Here is a 19,927-nt window from a genome sequence, read left to right as displayed (position 1 = left end):
ATTGCTACCTTTGCATTCGATACGAGTCAGATATGAATCCACTGGAACTTAGTTCGATCATTAAATTCATGAAGAATGCCCATGAAGATTGGTATTGATAGGAGCCCGAGCAGAGGAATCTTAAAGCAAACACAAATGTGAAGTTAGGGGCTTACCCAATTTAACCTAAACCATATTCTCTAAAGTACGGAGGGCAAATAATGCAAATAAATCAGCTAGGTGACAGGCGAACAGCGGAAATATCGGGCATTCACGCAAGATATATATTGTAGTGGGGACCTCGCCCTCCACTACGTATTTAGCCCATCTCTAGGTACCTACCTCCTCCTTACTACGCAGCTTTATTATATAAGCACGAAGAATACCCGTGAAATTACAAATGCTGAATCGGCCTGTATGCCTGAGAACGTACTGGCTACAGCGTTCCCCTCTAAGAGGGGCCCTCTTCAGTATAGATTATGGCTACTATGATAAGCTCACAGAAATGTAGCTGGGCAATGTAGTAAATATCACGACAGTACAGCTTTTTGACTTTCTTGAAATTGGTATATACCGCTCAAGTCACAACACAATAGTTATAAAGTGAGAATAAAATCAAAGAACAACGTGGCTTTTGAGATATCATGTTGTGATTCATGGGGTTGACTATGTATTTTCGGGTGATCCACGCCCGCTTATGGAGCACGCTAACTAGGATTCCCGATAGCTATCAGTGAGCAATATATATATACTAACCACGAAATGATGGAAATGCACAGGGCTCTATAGTGATGGCGGGCATCAAGAGGATCAAGCGAGAAGTAAAATTCATTGAAGACAAACGACCTTGAGGACGCTTAACTTATATGCTGTACTACAAGATCTCAGGAGCCGACACTTTGGTTATTCGGCTGGCTTCAGTACGTTTCTACAGAATAGGTCTTTCCTCATATATCACAGAAAGTTGGTATTATTAAAGATATACTAAGCTTCCTCAAGAGGTTCAGGGAACGATCAATAAGGTCACACAAATAGAGAACAAACGAGCTATCCAAGCATGCTTGGATAGAGCAGCTTTCCAACTTTCCGTGTCTGTGGATTTGGATAGAAAAAAACGCCAAGTAGGGAAATTAACCCTGGATGGCGGTGCACTGTTTAGGTGAGAGAGAGATTAGTTGGGTTCATAGCTTCAAGTATGGAGATTGCGCTTACTTCCTTGCCGGCGGGGCAGCAAGCGATGGTGTTCGTGCATGTGGTTCCTTCATTGCCCTCGGTGGTGAATCCTGGTTTTTGTAAGTATCATGTCTGTAGGAATGATTTATTAGAAACGCACCGAGAATGTTGAGGTTCTTAATCAGGCTGACGGAGGTACAGGCGGAGTCGCCAGTGCCGATCAGGTTGTTCAAAAGACCCTCGGCGAGGAGATTGCCAAGGATGCCTTGTGCCTCGAGATCCTTCTTAGGGTTGCAGCAAGAGACAGTGCCAGCTTGGCAGAGTCCCTGGGCCTGTTCAACACTAACGCCCTTGGGGCTTCCGTTGGAGGAAGGCATAGCGACAGCCGCAACAGCGAGAGTGAGGAGGGTGGCGAAAGTGAACTGCATCTTGAAGGTTGATGAGATGATGGAAATGGAGAGAAGAATGTTGGTAGAGAGTGAAGGATGATTGGAGGATGTGAAGTGTTGTAGAATCGGAATCAGGTTCCATGGGCACCCTTATATATGTTAATGTGAACACCCCTAGCTGCTTCCCTTTTGGGAAGAAGGCCTCTGAGGCTGGAATGCGACATAATTCTGGTTTTTCCAATCTAAGACAGGCATACCAAGGCAGATACAGATCATCAGAGATCATCATCACCCCTGGACTTTGCCTCCTACATTCTTCGATCTTGATCTGTGCAACCCCACTGATCCCCGAGTGGTTATTAAATTCCTGCCGGATATTTCCGAGAACTTTCGTGTGATAATGTAAATCCTACCTTACACACCAGGGTCCGGGTAGCCCGGTTCTCTGCTTCCGGGGGCACGGAGCCCCGCGCGATCAAATCAATACGTAGCTTAAAACATTGGCAAATCATACAAAAATCAAGTTAGTCTTTTGGGCCTTTCCAGACCACCATGATCTACCCCATATCTGGTGATCCACGGCGCCAAGATGGGGAGACAAAATCACTCCCGAGGTACCAAGTCCTTTCATTATCCTTTTCGACAAACGCAATTAGTTACGATAGGATTAGAATCATTTTTTAATGGGGGACCATGCACTCGGCAACCTTGAATCGCCCCATTATTTCTAACAAGCCACCTACATAATGGACAGGCCCGAGGTCGATCAAATGCTTAATTATAGCGGGTAACCACCCATAGGTTAAGGGCCATGATCCCAGACAGGGTCCAGTTAGTTACACCTTGGAGCCTCAAGGAGCTATTCGTAAAGCGTTACATAGGCGATCTGAACCTGATTTACCATACAAAACGATATTTATGGAGTGGGGGAACAGTCCCTAGTTGTAAATACCGTAAAATACCAGTCATATCGGTACTAACCTTGGAAATCTTTAGTCTTTTCGTTAATGTATGTGATCAGCTAGCGCTAGGGGGCGGCCAGGGGCGCCTGTTCTTGAAACATCAACCACGAAGGAGTTAGAAATTGATTCACGCAATTTGGAGGCAATCTAGCTAATGAGTGCAATAAATAAAGTAGAGGCACAAGTTGATTAACGACTTTCTATGCAAACTTTCTCGGTTGCTAAAACTGGACCCTCAGCCAGATGATCGCAGAAAGGAAGTCTAGAAATTGGGTAACAGGTATTTCACAAGCGAAACATTTCCAAATATTATCCTTTCTGTTTGATCAGCTGTTATGGGGTTTTTTGAGGTTTTTGCCTTCCTATTGCTCGAGACAGTTTCGAAGTTGCTCTGCTTGCAAGGGTTCCTAGGGAGACCCACAAATCCTAATCGCACTCCCTTTCTTTCTCTTTCCCCCCTCTGTAGGTGCACATAGGTAATTTGAATGAAATACAATCTCCTGAAGATCTGTCTACCTGATATCATTAATCGCAGTCGCCCTTCGGAACTTAAGTCGAAGCCCCTAGATCTAAACCGTGGGAATGTACGTAAAATCCAGGTGAAACAATGACCGATCGTCGTAGGTATGTTAATTTTGATGGCAAAACTAGAGTTACGTAGCATTCCGAGCCTAGGGATGTTTTCCTGCTAGGAGGCTTAGGGTGTTCAATCACACTTGCGCTCAATGAGTTGAAGGTCGTCTAGAAATATAAAAGGGTACTCGACGAACGTGAATTCTAGCCATCATCCTCTTCTCAGTCATCACTTTTAAAAACACTTTCCTTACCTTTTCACCCACCTTCTTTTTTTCAACCACCCAACCTTCAAAATGAAGTTCACTATCGCTACCCTGGTCACTCTCGCCGTCTCTGTTGCCGCGACTGCCCCTGTCCACGGAAAATCCTCCAAGCAGATCTCTCTTTCCCAGGCCGAAGGGCTCTGCCAGTCCGGAAAGGTCGCCTGCTGCAACCCTAAGAAAGATATCAGCGGCGATGGAATCATTGGCAACCTTCTTGCGGAGGGTCTCCTCAACAACTTGCTCGGCGTCGGCGATTCCGCCTGTGCCTCCCAGAGTCTGATCAAGAACTTGAACATTCTCGGTACGCTACTTTTGTTCATGGTTTCTTTTCCACACCATACTAATTATATATTCACAGGCTTCACCGAGGAGGGTACTGAGGGAACTACCTGCAAGAACACTATTGCTTGCTGCCCTACTGGAAAGGACGTAAGAAACACTTTCCCCAATTATTTATTTATAGCACCAGCTAATCTTGATTCATCACATACAGTGCACCGCCATCGATGCCTAAGCTCCCAGCTTGTTATCTCCATCGCTCTCATTCGGGCGATACATCAGGAATTGGGAGGGTAAAGACGTTGGACTCGACATGGTGCTCTGCACGCATATCTTTGCATAGCTTCTCATGGCGTCTTTCTCTCCATGGTGGAGCATCGAATAGTCTAGATCATTTTTTTAGCTGAATCAAGTCAACTTTTCAAGCATATATCAGCTCTTTACAATAGCAAGCATAAACGCAATAATATCTCTGTAATATATTGTCGAGTAACAGCCTATTAAGCCAGCCACCAAGTTTGTGGAATATTGCTCTATATAATTGAATTGGTCGATTAGTAGCTTTGGTGATTTTGATGCGTTTCTAAGTATGCCATCAATCAAATCATCGCTTTGGTGGGATCCCCGTATGAAACGTTTGGCCACCCAGCTAGCTGTTTCTATCATTCGAGAAGTTCATAATGTCCTTACATACAAGATACTGTAATCATTTTGAGAGGACAAAGTAATGCTCAGGTAAAGCAGACTGGATGGCAAGAATTAAAGTAGATTCATTGTTTGAAAAACGTCAGGCCAGGGCTTTCGGTTCGTATTGAGATAACCCAGACAATTGAATGATTCTTCATAATAATGTATAAACAGTTTAATGCCAATGCATGTTCCCAAATTTTGGAATAAAGCTTCACAGAAAGCGAATCACTCAACTTAAAATATATATTTTATGCAACCAAACCAAGTTCACTGTAGCTATTCTTTCTACCTTGGGACAGCACACACAGACATATATATATATATATATATATTCTGGGTATGGTTTCACTTAAAATATCAATTACAAAACTCTTCACCAGAAAAAGACATCTCGCCACCCTCAGATTGCATAATGTCCCAAAGCCTGAAGAGGTCGTTTGGAGGATGGATGGCAGCAAGCCTTAATTATTCGGAGTGCTAACATCGAGTATCCCACCATAGTGATAGTAAGTGTTTCCCTTGTATCTAGAGTCGACTACAGTTATTACTATTAATGGTGTCGCAAAGCTTGCATAGACTACTACTTTTGCTGGCAGATAGGGCACTCAGCCGATCGGGGAGAATATGTAAATGTCGCCCACCACCAAGCTACTAAGTGTGATACTTGACTAGGAGTTAAGATGGAAAAGACACGTTCAATAAGCTACCAGATGTGCAACCGAAGTCACTAATGTATGATTTCGCCAAAGGTGGCCGATAAACTAGGACAGAGTTCGCCAGTCATGATGGCACCCTAGATTCCTAAATTGATGAAGAAAATCCAAGTCTCTGACTGGGCCTGGCTCGGGGGACACCGGTGGTGTTGGCAACTGACCGTTCGGAGCTAGCCCCAGGAAGAACAAAGGCTCACGCTAGAGCAAGAAAGTAAGGGGCGTACCTAAATGCAGGGACACCCAGGCTTACAACACGCTGATTGTGATTACAGGCGAGGCAACCACGGGGAATTCTGACCTCGGAATCCTGACAAACAAGGGGTTTACAACAACACTACACATTCTTCAATACAGTTGGTCCTAGTGTCCTTTTACTTTGGGTCCTCGTTTGAGATTCATCATGCTGATAGGAAGTTGCCATTAGGGTCAAGTTCTGTACTGTTGAATCTTGTTAGAATGTTTCCAAATTCCATATGTTCCTGCTTCTTCGATAATTCATCAAAATTCACAGATATATGCGGAGTAAGGAGCAAAAAAATCAAAACATACAAGAGCATGTGTATGACCGTGGTCACCTAGCGCCCACGGTTCGGGCATGGGCGGCTCGCCGCTCTATTCAGGGAACTCGGGGCGGATATTCACCCACCTGAATATTGTTTCTCGATATAATAGTATATTATGGTAGAGTAGAATGGTGTGAAGGAGATCGGATATAAGTTACTGGTAATATCTAAGAGATCCTTAGATATATTATAACTGGTAAACTATATTATGACATACTTCTAAATCGCCATAAATCGTGAGATAATATAAGATACCATCAATTATCTTATATTTTCCTCCTAAATAGTCTATAAAAAGGGCGCTGCTTTACTCTTTGATGTAATCTGAACTTGCTTCTGAATATATTCTTGTTTCCTACATATCTATAGGGGATTGGTATAGGGACACCCCCTCCCTGTAATGGGACACCCCTTTCAGTAACTAACGTATTTCACCACCGAGCTGCGCACCCTAAAACACATAGTAAAAGCAATAAATTACAATATAGTATCACAACAATGGTAGGCTATAAGAACTTTCCTTTTAAACCCAATGCTTTTCAGGTAGTATCTAGTCTCTAGGAGGAGTTTAAAAAAACTCCCATCACTTGGTGATTAAGATATATATATTTCTGGCTCCTAGTAGCGTAATTTTCGATACCGTAACAATGTAGGCTTTCGATCTCTCTGAAATCAATATATAGTGTTAAAAAGGCTTATCAACGGTTATCGGCAAACGCTGAAATAAGATAGAAACGTGGTTGTTGAGATACTAGTATAGAATATATTGCATTTACTATGTGTTTTGGGGTGGCCAGCCCGCGCATGAAATACGTTAACTAGTTAAGATATTACTTCCCCTACAAATTTGGCTTGCCGTTGCTGTCAGCGCAGTTACGCCGGTATACCGGAGGATTAATTAATCCTACCAATGCTGTAATATCTCCTGTGTAATCAGGATAGTATGAATTGCCAGTGGATACAGCAACACAGAGAGTTGAAGACCATTAATTGGACCCTACATTTACGATACGGAATACACTGACAGTTACTCCTTGGATTTATAACAAAATCTATTGACGACGAACTAATTTGAGACAGCAAAAAAAAAAAATACTATGTAATTCCCATAGCATCTGTCTAGCAGAATCAAACGATGATGTGTACAAATAGGTATCTATTTACTGTTGTTATTTAAGATCTCAGCGACCATCCAATCCGGGAGTTCAACGCCCTTGCTCTCACCAATCTGGCAGTCAAGATCGATGGCTGGAGGATGCAGTCAGTTAACGAGTTGCATGTCATGATGGGCAGGGGAATAAAGCAAAACTCACCACCAGCGTAGAGGTTGTAGGTGTCGGCGTTCAGGACAGCTTGCTCCTTGGGAAGCTCGACGAGGGCGTTGTACTTGTACGCGAAGTCTTGGGTAGGCGGGCTGTAGACGTCGCCTATGTGCGAGATCTCGTGAATCATGGCGAGGCCCTGATCAGTGCCGCCGCAGTTGTCGATCGCGGGCACAATCTTATACCAGTCCGGGCAGTTGACGATCTTGTTATTGCCAGAGACTGCGTAGGCGAGGACACCCTTGCCACACTCGCTCTGTGTTATGTCATTACCACAGTTGTAGGTCACCTTGCCGCTGCTGAGGTTAGAGGCCTCGTTGGCGATGGCCTCGAAGCGGGCAGCGACCTCCTGGCGGGATGCAGTGTCGGTAGTGCGGAAGTACTCTTCGAAGATGCTAGCGTTTCCGTTGATAGCGGCGTCAGCAGCGGCCTTGGAGAGAGAGGCGGCGCGTTGAACGGCAGCTTCGACTGCGGCCTGTTGGCTGGTAGTGCAGGATTCGAGCTTAAGGCCACTCTCGCGGCTAGTCTCGCGGCGGCTCATAGGGGTGATTCCAATGGCATAGACAGGAGTCAGCAGCGCAGCTGCGGTGAATAGGGCAAAAGTAAATTGCATTGTAAAGAGCGACTATGATATCGTGTAAAGAGTGACTGGAAAAAGGACAAACGGACCTACTAACTAATGAGTAGAAGAGAGAGAAAGAGGCTACTAGGGTATTTATACGCCTTCGAACTGCGCTCACCCCTGAAACAGTCCCATTATTCATTAGGGCTTGGAGTTAATTGGTTCGTCTTCTTTCATTTATCGCCAAGCCTTGGTGTAGATCTGAATAGATGAAATTAAATGAATATACGGAATAACTAAATCTAAAGTTAATCTAAATGAATCCATCCTACGGGCGAGGCAATATATAGCCCTAATGCAGTGGCCGATCGGCATAGTGCTCATAGACACCTAAGTATAACATGGTTTCAACACCCTGTTTCCGGATACGCGACTTTTCTTGGATTTCACAGGAAGGGTTTTTTTTCCCACAGATCTCACCCAAGATCCAACAAGTCGCACACGAATACACATTAATCATGGCGTACAACATAATAGGGTATCGAGACTAAACTAGCGGCCCACCGGGCAGCGAGATCCAGGGACGCAAAGCCTTTTGATTCCACTATACACTATTAAGCGCCAGCCTCCTACGTCGACTGAAAGCCCATTTGAAGTGGAGACATTTTCGGCGTTCGCCAAGGGATTCAGGGGTACTCTTGGCAATGCACCCCTCCTAGTGTCATCGGCAATACAACGATGTATCGCAACCTCCTCGGCCCTAAATATATGTGAAACGTTAAATGTGATACTGATGTATGCTCCCAGGCTGTTCAAGGAGCTTTGTTTCCGGTATAAGTCCTGCCATTCCGGCGAAGTTAGTGCGTGAGTCTCGGCTAGGTGAAACTCACCTAGTAGTCTATGATTATAAAACCCAGTGCGAAATATGACCCTAACGTTTTTCACGAATCTACTATGGTGCACCGGTTCGAGATTAGAATAATGCCAGTCATCTAGTTTAGAGGAGTATTTTGAATTAAGTGCGCTCTTTTGCTTGAAAGATCTGACAGGTAATAGAAGCCTTATAGATATTCGAGTCTCTTGGAAGATAGATGATAGGATGGTGGCTGGTTAAGATATTCTCTTTGGAGCATTTGCACAATTTTGATTCCGAGAAGCAGCTTACTGTGATCAAAACAACATGCCTGCGAGAAAAGGGCGGTATGCGAGGGGAAAAACACGTCAGCGGTTCAGGGGCGTACAGGATATTCAGGTGTAGAAGGCGTAGAAGTTGTTCAGGGCATCTAGGTGAATGGGCTGATGGGGCTGAATAAAGAGTAGGGCGGCAAGAGGTTATTTAGATTATAATAATAAAAAAACATACAACAGTGAGGATTCGCTGGTGGTCACCCACCCAACTACTAACTCACCGGCGTGTGGCTTAAGTACGGCTGAGCGGACGGGAAGCCCTGTTTTCCACACCCTATGGTCGTATGTACCTGCTTAAGTGCGGGAATGGTTTATAGTATAATAATAGTTAACCAGTGTTAATTTTCCTTACCAAGAGGCTCTTCCCACAGTCTACGTACCCGGAACTGTCTTCTAGCAAGCCAATACCAAGATACACCGGTCGGGGATAGCCATCTGTTAACGGGCAGTATTGTATAGATATTATTTCATTGTTGGGTAGATATAAATAGTTGAAGGTAGTGATATATATTTAATGGGGTGCATGTAAATCCCGACTCTTGTCACCTGTGGTTAGACCGTTCAGAAAACTAATGTTTAGCAAATATGCCTTAATTATTATACCACAAGACTACCTCGCCGCGCAAGACCAAAGTAGGCTTAAATCCACTAGTAGGCGTGGTGTATATGATATAACTGGTGAGTATATCTTAAGTTTTAGATCCGAGAATCTACTTTCGTGTTGAACACGAATCGTACCCTACACTAATTCTGACAAATTAACATGTGCCCACGAACCTAATTTTCCTATCGCAATTTATATTTTGGCTTGTACAGGCGGTTAAAAGCATCGATTTCAGCTTATTTAAAGACTAGCTTTACAACATGATCAATTCTAGCACATTAGCTTGTACATACGACCATAGGGTGTGGAAAACAGGGCTTCCCGTCCGCTCAGCCGTACTTAAGCCACACGCCGGTGAGTTAGTAGTTGGGTGGGTGACCACCAGCGAATCCTCACTGTTGTATGTTTTTGTTTTTCTTCATTTTATTGAATGATTATTTCTCTACCTCTATCCAATCTAATATTTTCCACAAACCGTTATATAAATCCGACCCAGATTAAGATGTAGTCAGATAGATCCCACCCCCATCCCTCCCATTACCAGTGGAGGCACCGCGTTCCTCCCCTATTAGGATCACCCACTGAGTCGCCTTCTCCACAAAAACTCCTGGATGATGCCTCAAATCATGCCCAGTGTACACAGAACATTCGTCACGGTCCGGGCCGTACCTACTTTAGCCTCAAAGTCTAGTCGGTCCAACCATGACAACTTTCAGTTTAGTAGCCTTAGTAAAGAAAGGTCTCATTTGAATTATTCATTTCTTGTGACCCCAGCCATAATATTCTTTTCTCACCTCCCCCCCCCCCCCAAATGATCCGAAACGAGCAGACTAGATAGGCAGATATCTGGGTGGATGGTATAATGTAACATCGTAAGTATCCTACCTATCCTTCCATGGCTGGCTGTGTACAAGCAACCCACACGTTCTATCTTGCAAGATGTTGTTTTTTAATATCTGCCATTCTACCCGTTCTATGTATATTCGCTCTGTGTAAAATCCTGCGATCCAACTAGGGTGTTGTATTAGCTAAGGAACTCTACCTTCGAGCCATTCGGTTTTGATACTTCTTCTAACTCCTCCATTTCCTCGTGCTCTCTTACCCTGCCCTTTTAACCAGACGAGGGAAGCTAGAGTCTGAGTCCTACAGCCTATCTTCTGCCTCCGAATACTTCTTCACTTTCCCCTCTGTAGCCCAACCAAAAACTTCCCTAGTCATGCTCCGATCTTATTTTTCCGATCAGTCATCATTCACCGCCAAATTGTGTCCCAAAATAAAATCCGGCTACTCCTTCGGAGGTCAATAAAAAAGAAATCTCAGGTTTGGTTTTTAGGAATAGCCGAACGCGGGGGTCGAACCCGCAGCCTTAAGATTAAGAGTCTTACGCTCTACCGATTGAGCTAGCCCGGCCGGGCTGTTGAAGGCAGGAGCGCATGCGTGGATCTAATAAAATTCTCGACTCGTCTAGCTTCTTTCAGCAATACTTTGTTTAAGTGTCCATTGCTCGAAGAGATCAAGTATATAACCTCCACTCCTCTATGACTGATCTCTCTCTCTCGCTTCAGCCACACCAAGTGTTATTTGCTTTTTCTCAAGACTTGTCCCTCAAAAGCTTCTGTCGTTTTAATCGGTATCGCCGCCATCTTTTCATCGCTTTTCTTTATTGTTTTATATCATTGGCTGCTATGAGCCAAGCTAGACCGAGACTTCAACCATTTCATTTTCATATCGTTATCAAAATCCCCCTAAAGATCATCCGTTTTATGCCTGAGACATGGGAGAAGTGGCACCGCGAAGTTAAAAACTCCATCCTCTGATATATTACTAACTAGTTATAGAGCGGTATAGAGAGCGGTGCTAAGTAAGGCATTCAGGCATCAAGAAACCCCTCCAAAATGGGGTTGAACCCTAAGCGCCATGAGTCTTCATAGATATCTTCTCTTGATCGGTCACGATATTTCGGGGTTGTCGTAGAGCGAGTTACTGGCATAGTGGGCCAGAGGAAGTAGGACAAGAAGTATAGCTCTTGTAACGTCCATTCTGGAAACTATGGAGACTGAAAGTAAAAATTAAAAAGGGGTGGTTGGTACAGACACATGTGGATGATGGACTGAGGCAAAGGGGACGCTCCCATGAGCTACAATACCGGATGGAGTATCAGCTACAGTATGGTATACAGAAAGAACCCCATCTAGAGAACTAGCTAGTTAGGACCACCACTCTTTCATCTTCATACGCCGAACTGTGAGACCAACCCCTCTCTCCACCTTCTGTATTGGAGCTGAGTGATTTGGTTGTTGAGAATCAGCCAATCACAAAGCATTTTAGGGCACGTCCGGTTATTGTTCCGAGCATCTGTAGGACAATGACTGGAAACTCATATTTACAGCTACGTGATTTTCAAACAGGGTGCCAAGTATAGGTAAGGCTCTATGTAATATAAACTGCAGGCGGCTAGATTAGGGACTGGGATAGCCTTTGGTCTAGCTAGATCATTATTATAGCTTATCAGGCTCTTGTATCAGGCCAGGCCTCGGCTATTTCGGACCTTCGGAAGCGGCTAGATCTTGGCTTACACAAGCCAGTTCCCTTAGGTGGGGGGATTGTGTTCCCATCCCTAGTAGTTACGACTATCGTTATATATTCTGCAAACACACCCGAAACGCTCATACCTCGGTGCTCAACTTGAGAATCCTAACCCTTTCTTTTTAGGATAAAGTTTATATCGATCATGACAGCCAAGACCTGGCTTATCGTTGGTGCATCTCGTGGCATTGGCTTCGAATTCGTGCGGCAGATTCTGGCGCGCGGCGACAGAGTCATCGCCACTGTGCGCAGCTCTAGGAGCGCATTGGAGGCGATCGTTCAAGATGCTCCCGACCGATCAACCATCCTGACGTGCGATGTGTCCAACAAGGAAGGTATCGATGTATGACCTACATTCAATCCTCACGCAAGTGATTATACTGATAATGGCTAGATATTTATCAACCAATTCATCCAAACTGGCGAGCGGAAAATTGACTATGTCGTGGTTAATGCTGGAATACTGGAGTATCCAAACGTGGGACATATCCTCACCGGTTAACAGGACATTTAACTGACAGGCAGCACTGTAGCGGGCGCTTGAAATGTGGGTATCTTCGAGTGGAAATCATACTACATAAACCCCATGGTGACCCTCTGCAGGACCTTTGACGAATTTGCCCACCACTTGCTCGTCAATACAGTCGGGCCTATCGTCGTGGCCCAGAAGCTGCTGCAGATATCCGATGTTGTGGTTGGAACCGTTGCATTTATGTCAAGTGACTCCGGCTCAACGCAGCGCTTCTTGTCCTTCGAAGACGGGTAAGCAGGAGTATTACTAGACCTAGCAACGAGTGCCCAAATCTGACGAGGCTAGGTTTGCTGCATACGGAGCGTCGAAAGCAGCTCTCAACCAGGCTCTGCGTGTATGCGCCCCTTTCAGAAAATCACTAAAGCACTGGCTAACTAAGCTGGACGGCACTCATAGCACATGGCTGAGGAGCTTAAGCGTAGGGGGCGCGATAATATTATTCTAGCGCTGCATCCCGGAGAGGTTGCAACGTAAGTACATCGCTCTGCTGCTGGTTCCCGGTGATTGACCTGAATTAGCGACATGGGGAAGATTGAGATCTCGTGGGATCTAGATGGTGGCCAGATCAGTGCCCAAGAGTCCGTTTCTGCCATGATTGGTGTGATTCAAAGCAAGACTATCGAGCAGACCGGCACATTCTGGACTTGGGAAAATGAGGTGAGTTTTGTCTATATCGTGCATGCTACTGTCTAATGCGGGATAGCAATACCCATGGTAAATCATGCCATTTTCGTAGCCGATTAAATGCAAAATGATTCACATGCATGGAGTGCTGTAATTATCGATGATTATAGAAGATTTTGGGGACAGCGGTGCATCAGTCCTCTACGAAGAGATGTGCTTTCTGTTCAGGCTACACGATTAGCTCAGTTGAACTAGGTAGCGCAGCTCTTATAGACCCAAAGGGGGAACCATGCCAAAGCTTCTTATGAAACCTCCTATCAATACAGTACATTTTGCTTATAGGTCGATACAGCAACAGCTGCTCAACACCAACCATACTTCTCATTACCAACCCACTCAACCTCGTTCTCCAAGCCACTCCCTCCCCCATACCATCGGAGGCTACAGATTCCGTCCTTCTGACGATCTTCGTGTCAATACTTAATTCCCATTCGTCTTATCGTCCCCTGCACCGCTATAGACGACCCCCGTAATTTCACGGAATGTAATTCCCATCAGTAGCCTCTGCTTATGCGGTCAAAATAACCGCTCGCAGGGCCTCCACCTGTAAGTCCGACTCCCAGAGAGCCTCGTTCTCAATAACCAGCCGCAGGATATACAGCGTGTTTATGTAAGCTGTATCACTCAGGCTCTCGTAGTAGCGGTGCGTCCAGACAACCCAAATCTGATATCCACCCTGTCCGAAGATGGTACCTTTCGTATGAGGTTTTCGCTGAAACAGTATCTTACTCGCAAAATCTTCCTTGCTATGGTGCCAAAGCATGCGTTAGTAATCAGGGACGATCATCAGCCCTAGCAGAAGTTGAGAAGCGCCTCACCTAGGTATATAAATCCGAATCCTCCACGCTTCAGCGAGCCCGCTTTATTCAATACAAGTCGCGATTTGTAGCGCTCGGTGCTCGAATGTAAAACTAGTCCTCGCAGCTGCATGTGTTTATATCTCTTGTGCATGTGCTAGTGAAGCACTATCCTTCTTTCCCCTTGACTATATTTCATGTGGGGATACTGATATGCACTCGATGGACTAGAAAAACCTTTCTTGCCACGTGTAACCGGAATTCACGACTGCTTGAGGCCTGCACGGCAGTTGTCGACTAAAACTGGGAGTGGTTTTGTACCACCAGACGATGCGACACTATCGCCCGTATTCAGCAATGCGTAGACCCAGAGCTCGTGCTCCAGCGAGGCAGTTTCTTTTAGTGGCGCAACATTAGTAGTCGACTCTTTTTTCCGCTCGAAAGGCTTCCGTAGCCTCCTGACCTCCAGCGATAGTTCAATAACACTTTCCCAAGATAGCCGAAGACGGAGTATTAACTCTCAGATAAGCGACCTAGGGTTTGCTGTTAGTGCAAAATCTGGGCCACTCGTTATTCGCCGAGCATGCCAACATAATTGCTACTGCAAGTGTCATGAACAGAGGGAGGTTCGAGGAGCCAAAGAGCGGGTTCAGCGCCCGAATATTTTACTATGGTAGCCAGCCGACGATCGAGTGCTTCGATCCTACCTACGCAGGAACCTCTGTGTAGAATTCTATTCCCATTTTATCCTTTAAGAGGGCCATGTTGCATCTAATGATGACAACCAGTATCGAGATTCGATACCGCTTGAATACCTATCGCATGGTCCCCGAGGGATTCGACGCGATGCGGTATGTCAAGCATGGGAATCTGGGGAAGTTAAAGGCGGCTATTCAATCAGGCGAGGCGACACTTTGGGATACGGCAACAGACGGGTGGTCACTTTTGCACGTATGTCAATGGCGTTCTCTGCGATGTTAACCAACGCTAACCGTGCCTTGCTGTATAGACTGCTACATACGCACGACAGCTAGAGACTGTCCAATATCTACTTCAGCTCGGAGCTGACCCTGCTGTGTCAGATTTAGGAACCAGGTATCTACTATTTCCATTACCAGTAGTCCATTGAGACGTCGTGCCATGCGCTCCAAGCTAACTTTTTTATAGAAAGCCTGTTGATCTAGCATCCCTTAAGTCTATTGGCGCAGACGCCACACAAGTCGAGAAGGACATTGTCGATCTGTTTTCCAGAGAAGATGATTACATTGATGACTACTAATTCACCCCCATTCACAACACCGTTCTTGATCCGTATGAACACTCCGACCTGGAACGGCCTACTCTCCAACAACTCATAGAATTTGTTGACAACGCAAACAACGCGCCCCCAGACACAAACTGGGCGGCTTGGAAAAGGAAACCTCACCACCGATCCCCGTTGTACGTGTCAATTATCGAGAGATACTGGGTCTCCGCGGCCGAAACCTACAGCACAAACAGAGTAATTCATAATCCCACCGACCAAAAAGATCGCATGTTCCACTAGACACCGCTTCACTGGGCCAGCGCGACCGGGCAGGCTCAGAAAATGAAGATTCTTGTTCAAAACGGCGCTGATCCGTTCATCCAGTCAAATCTAAGTTTCAGTATCATTCATGCGGCAGTTGAGTCATGTGTGCGACAGTCTAGGCTACGCACTGGAGATTTCTAAATACCATCCAGACCAGCTCAGTATTAATTACGCTAATATTTGGGGCGAAACACCGCTTATAATGGCCGCGCAGGGCTGCCGGGTTGACTGCGTGAAGCTACTCCTAGACGCCGGGGCCGATAGGAATATTCGTTAACAGTACCAACAGGTTGCCCTACACTATGCAGGGCTCTCTGATAAGGCTGAGCTAGGGAGAGAGACGTTAGGACTGCTTTGCAAACAGAAGGGGACCGAGCTTATAATTGATGTGTAGGATGAGGATGGAAGGCCGCCTATCTTTGACTTTTTGGACGATACTGAGTGTTTGAAGATCTTTATTAAACATGGCGCAAGAATGGACTTGACTGATAAATCTGGCAATAGCATCTTTCATCGAGCTTGTATTGAGGGGGAAGTGGACTTATTGAAGACTTTGCAACGGTATCGTCCGGAATAAGAACCTCGCGGGAAATACAGCACTGATCGAGGCACTCCGGCATACTCATGTCGGTTGTGTGATGGTGCTGCTGATAATGCAACATATTGGACACATGGTTGGCCAAGACGCATGGGCTGCCGTCCCCTATGCGGCAAAGCTGGGTGATACTGAATTATTACAGGCAGTGATGAAACACCCTAATTTGGTCCGTGGGATGAAGACGGGGGTGGCAAGATGGCTAGGGTAGTGGCCATGGAGGCCGGTAATTGGTGGGGAGAGATGGGACAATTATTAAATTCCTATACAGAGTAGTGTGATAGGTGATGTAGAATAATCAACTGGAATAAAAATTATAGGATCAGTGCACAATTCGCGCGACCGTAAAGCGGCGCTCACCCATTTCTCACTCTCGACCACATCTGCACCCAGCAATCTACACTCTATATTTCCCTCCAATGTTTATTCCTGTACATACGACCATAGGGTGTGGAAAACAGGGCTTCCCGTCCGCTCAGCCGTACTTAAGCCACACGCCGGTGAGTTAGTAGTTGGGTGGGTGACCACCAGCGAATCCTCACTGTTGTATGTTTGTTTTTCTATTTCTATCTTCTAGATAACCTCTTGCCGCCCTACTCTTGGTCAATTCCAGAGCAAAAAAAGTGGGAGTGAGGCCATGTTTTTTATGTGTTTTATGTTTTTTATGTTTTTTATGTTTTTTTTCAGGATGAACCCACCTGCGTTCTGTTGGCCTCGGACGTTTGTGGGTTAGTCCACTTTGACCCACTCTAGACCTTGAGGATATCGTGTTGTGGTTTAACCGGGATAGTTACTGCGATCAGTTGAACTTTTGCTGTACTTGACAGATCAGTGACCTTGATATCTGTACTTCAGGTTCAAATATTTTGAGGGAAAAAAAAAACTATGGCCATCCCACCGATTGCAAAGGCCACATTGCAGGCTGCGCTCATCAATGCGGGGTCCAACGTGTTAGCCCAGGGGATCAAGGCTTATCGAGCCGACGTGAGTTATATTCTTTTTTTGTTTCTTTGAATCGTTAGAATGTTCGAGTCGCCAGGATGTGGGGAAGACTTCTTTGACATCTGCCAGGGGTGAAGCCAGATCAACCAGGTCAACCACATGGCTCATGCTCGATCATTCGGATTGATCCAACAAAATTAACATGATCTACAGATTCCTTTCAATTTAGACATCGAGTCTTTAATGCAATTCACAACGTGTGCATTCATCACCTCACCACTGGGCTACCTGTGGCTCGGAAGTCTGGAATCCTGGTTTCCTGGCCGTGCGCCCGATTCAAACGATCAAACAGGTAAAACGGGTGACAAGAAGAACAAAGATGATCAAAGCCTCCCGAAGCCTTCTCTGAATGTCACCAATACAGTGGCGAAAATTGTCATTGATCAGGCTATCGGCGGTACTTGGAACACAGTTCTTTTCATCGTGACGATGGGGATGTTACGGGGATTGGATTATGATACAATCACCGGACAGATTCAAGCGGTATGTCAATCGTGAATACAATATACTTCAGACGATCTTGGACCCCAATGTTTCTCCGTCCAAAAGGGGCCAGACGCGACATTGTGGATTGGAGAATTCAAGACCGGCTGTTAAGCGTCATTTCCTAGTGCTAATTTTGATGTCATAGGACTTTTGGTCTATCATGGTTGCTGGGTTGAAGCTCTGGCCACTTGTGTCTATTCTCAATTTCACGGTGGTACCTGCTGACCAGAGGTTGCTGGTAGGTAATCTTTTTGGGGTTGTTTGGGCTATTTATCTCAGTCTGATGTCTGGGTAAATGGAAATGGTAGGATTTGACTTTTTTTCCCTTTGTACCGGAGTGTGAATTCACAGGAGTACTGGGGTGTATCCCAGGATAGACATGATTTTATCCGGGACTATTAACAATGACACCACTTTCACCGTTCCTTGAACACAGCACGTTCCAATAGCCAACATCAACAAGAATGGATTGAGTTTACTTTCTATTGCCCACGCGAGTCAATCACCACTGATCAGGATCCGCATCGGCAAACACAGTCCCAGCAGCGATCTCATCATACCAAATCGACCTAGTGCCCTGCGTGCCCTTCATCCCCTTATCATCATGCCACCCATTAGCATAAAGGCCAACACGGAACTGGAAAGGCCGATCATCATCAACGGTAGTCGCAATGTCCCTCTTATCCAACAACTTATTTCCATCCAACCACAACTTATATTGGCCAGTGCCATCCGACTTCCAAGTAGCCTGGATCACAATCTTATGCCAGTCGCCTGCACTAACAGTCGCCAGGCTAGGGAAAGTCACAGTCTTTTGTGAGCAGACACTACCCTGCTTGACACGCGTGTAGAGCTGGTCACCGACAAGCCATACCATGCTGGAGGGCATGTAATCGTCGCAGCTGGTATCGCCGAAGTCGGCGATGAATTGGGCGATGTTGTATGATTGGGCTGGGGAGAATTGCCAGTTTTCTTGTAGACGGAAGGCGAAGCCGTAGAAGCCCGTGTCACCCCGTTTGTAGACATTCTTTTTGACTACTTCCGAGTGATACCGGCCAGTGTAGCTGGAGTCGTAGACTTGGGTCATCTTCAGGGCCGCTGAGCCCTGGTAGACTACGTTCGTCACTTGTTGCACAGTGCCGGAGTGTTCTTTGTTAATGGAGTCCCAGCCGGAGGTTGTGCCTGTGTTGTGGAAGATCTGGGTGGCTTGGGCTGTTAGGCCGAGGGCCAGCAGCACTGCTGAGGGGAGTTTGACAAGCATTGTTGTGGAAGATGGAGGGTTGATTGTTGAGGTAGCTCATTTGCAGCGGAATGATGGGCTTTATGTACAGATTGGACTTCCCGGGACTCCGCCGGCAAGCAATACATTGAGAAAAACATGCCGATGTGCGAATGAAGTTTATTGGACTGTTGCTAGTGATGTTTCAAATGTCCGTAAGCTTTACTAAAAAGAGACTCTTGCCGGAGGAGCCATGATCTTACATGCAGGCGTTTTGCCAAGTCACCAGGCCACCAGGTGGTAATCACGATAATCTACTGGTAATTACCACCTGGTGACCTGGCGAACCCCTAACTTGGTTCATGCTACCATAGAAAATCCTTTTGCAGTAGGTAGTAGTTGATTAGCAGAAACAGGGCCCAGCTGAGCATTTTTAGGTCAAGTGGCGGGTTTGAGTTGTATGTCAAATACCCAGTCCAAATACCCAGTCCAAATACCCGGTATACAGAAGAAAACCACCTGATCGGATATAGGGGTAATTTAACCAGAATCTCGTCGGACCTCGGGTCCAGATAACCCACAAGCAAGTGCAGTATTGACTAGTGATTTTGTCTATATATGTTCGCGCGTTTGTCATGTTTTATTGCTAGAGTTTTTCATACTGGATTGATCATACTTTTCATACAGTCAGATTTCTGTCATCGCAGGAAAAGTCAGCTATTGATTGGCTAGAGGGTTGCATTTCTAGTGCGAAGGCTGACAAAGATGAGCGTACGTCTAGCTTTTATAGGCCTTTAAGTTATGATGGAATGAAAGTAGATGAAGGGGGTAGACACGGTTGAGACTTGGCATTAGTTTATGCACGAGCTGTTTACCTTTTCCGGGGAGCTTCTCTCGCGGACTTAGGTCCGACCGCATCGCTTATTTTTTAAGCTAGAGGTTAGTAGTGAGGTTTTATGTACGTGCACCAACCCTGCCCGCTCTCAAAATATGAAAAATGAAGCTATTCCTAACCCGCCCCTATTATCCCACGTTCGCGACGCTAAGATGACATTCACCTATTTCTCACTCGGCCGGCAGCCACCCAACTACTACATAATTGCATGTGATATCTACGCTAGTAAGTTAGCAGGCTGGCAAGTGACCACTAGTAAGGCCTCACTAGTATATATTTTGATTTTTGCTGCTTTTTC

The 19,927-nt window shown here is 45.7% G+C and overlaps 8 protein-coding genes across 8 annotated transcripts; 4 read left to right on the top strand and 4 right to left on the bottom strand.

Moving 5' to 3' along the window:
- Positions 1-1,109: 1,109 nt before the first annotated feature.
- Positions 1,110-1,580, bottom strand: N7447_009222 (Hydrophobin; the record flags this gene model as incomplete). Its single annotated transcript, XM_057233484.1, has 3 exons — positions 1,110-1,130; positions 1,192-1,262; positions 1,313-1,580. 3 exons carry the CDS (start codon positions 1,578-1,580, stop codon positions 1,110-1,112), a joined length of 360 nt encoding a protein of 119 aa, XP_057083026.1.
- A 1,792-nt stretch (positions 1,581-3,372) lies between these two features.
- On the top strand, positions 3,373-3,856 carry N7447_009221 (uncharacterized protein; the record flags this gene model as incomplete). Its single annotated transcript, XM_057233483.1, has 3 exons — positions 3,373-3,643; positions 3,701-3,771; positions 3,836-3,856. 3 exons carry the CDS (start codon positions 3,373-3,375, stop codon positions 3,854-3,856), a joined length of 363 nt encoding a protein of 120 aa, XP_057083025.1.
- A 2,887-nt stretch (positions 3,857-6,743) lies between these two features.
- Positions 6,744-7,522, bottom strand: N7447_009220 (M35 family metalloendopeptidase; the record flags this gene model as incomplete). Its single annotated transcript, XM_057233482.1, has 2 exons — positions 6,744-6,835; positions 6,901-7,522. 2 exons carry the CDS (start codon positions 7,520-7,522, stop codon positions 6,744-6,746), a joined length of 714 nt encoding a protein of 237 aa, XP_057083024.1.
- Positions 7,523-11,994: 4,472 nt separating this feature from the next.
- Positions 11,995-13,099, top strand: N7447_009219 (short-chain dehydrogenase; the record flags this gene model as incomplete). Its single annotated transcript, XM_057233481.1, has 8 exons — positions 11,995-12,192; positions 12,244-12,327; positions 12,383-12,396; positions 12,453-12,611; positions 12,667-12,715; positions 12,778-12,851; positions 12,900-13,038; positions 13,085-13,099. 8 exons carry the CDS (start codon positions 11,995-11,997, stop codon positions 13,097-13,099), a joined length of 732 nt encoding a protein of 243 aa, XP_057083023.1.
- A 474-nt stretch (positions 13,100-13,573) lies between these two features.
- On the bottom strand, positions 13,574-13,995 carry N7447_009218 (uncharacterized protein; the record flags this gene model as incomplete). Its single annotated transcript, XM_057233480.1, has 2 exons — positions 13,574-13,758; positions 13,884-13,995. The coding sequence occupies 2 exons, from the start codon at positions 13,993-13,995 to the stop codon at positions 13,574-13,576; spliced, it is 297 nt and encodes a 98-aa protein (XP_057083022.1).
- A 644-nt stretch (positions 13,996-14,639) lies between these two features.
- Positions 14,640-15,141, top strand: N7447_009217 (uncharacterized protein; the record flags this gene model as incomplete). The annotated part of the gene is made up of 3 exons (XM_057233479.1): positions 14,640-14,813; positions 14,872-14,957; positions 15,030-15,141. 3 exons carry the CDS (start codon positions 14,640-14,642, stop codon positions 15,139-15,141), a joined length of 372 nt encoding a protein of 123 aa, XP_057083021.1.
- A 1,771-nt stretch (positions 15,142-16,912) lies between these two features.
- On the top strand, positions 16,913-17,810 carry N7447_009216 (Mpv17/PMP22 family protein; the record flags this gene model as incomplete). The annotated part of the gene is made up of 3 exons (XM_057233478.1): positions 16,913-17,011; positions 17,183-17,512; positions 17,661-17,810. 3 exons carry the CDS (start codon positions 16,913-16,915, stop codon positions 17,808-17,810), a joined length of 579 nt encoding a protein of 192 aa, XP_057083020.1.
- A 207-nt stretch (positions 17,811-18,017) lies between these two features.
- N7447_009215 (polysaccharide lyase family 20 protein) lies at positions 18,018-18,776 on the bottom strand (the record flags this gene model as incomplete). Its single annotated transcript, XM_057233477.1, has 1 exon — positions 18,018-18,776. The coding sequence occupies one exon, from the start codon at positions 18,774-18,776 to the stop codon at positions 18,018-18,020; it is 759 nt and encodes a 252-aa protein (XP_057083019.1).
- Positions 18,777-19,927: the final 1,151 nt, after the last annotated feature.

The sequence above is a fragment of the Penicillium robsamsonii genome, assembly GCF_028829455.1.
Source record: "Penicillium robsamsonii strain IBT 29466 chromosome Unknown utg000005l_segment0_segment0, whole genome shotgun sequence".
Classification (NCBI taxonomy): Eukaryota; Fungi; Ascomycota; class Eurotiomycetes; order Eurotiales; family Aspergillaceae; genus Penicillium; species Penicillium robsamsonii.
This window is presented reverse-complemented; position numbering and strand designations above follow the sequence as displayed.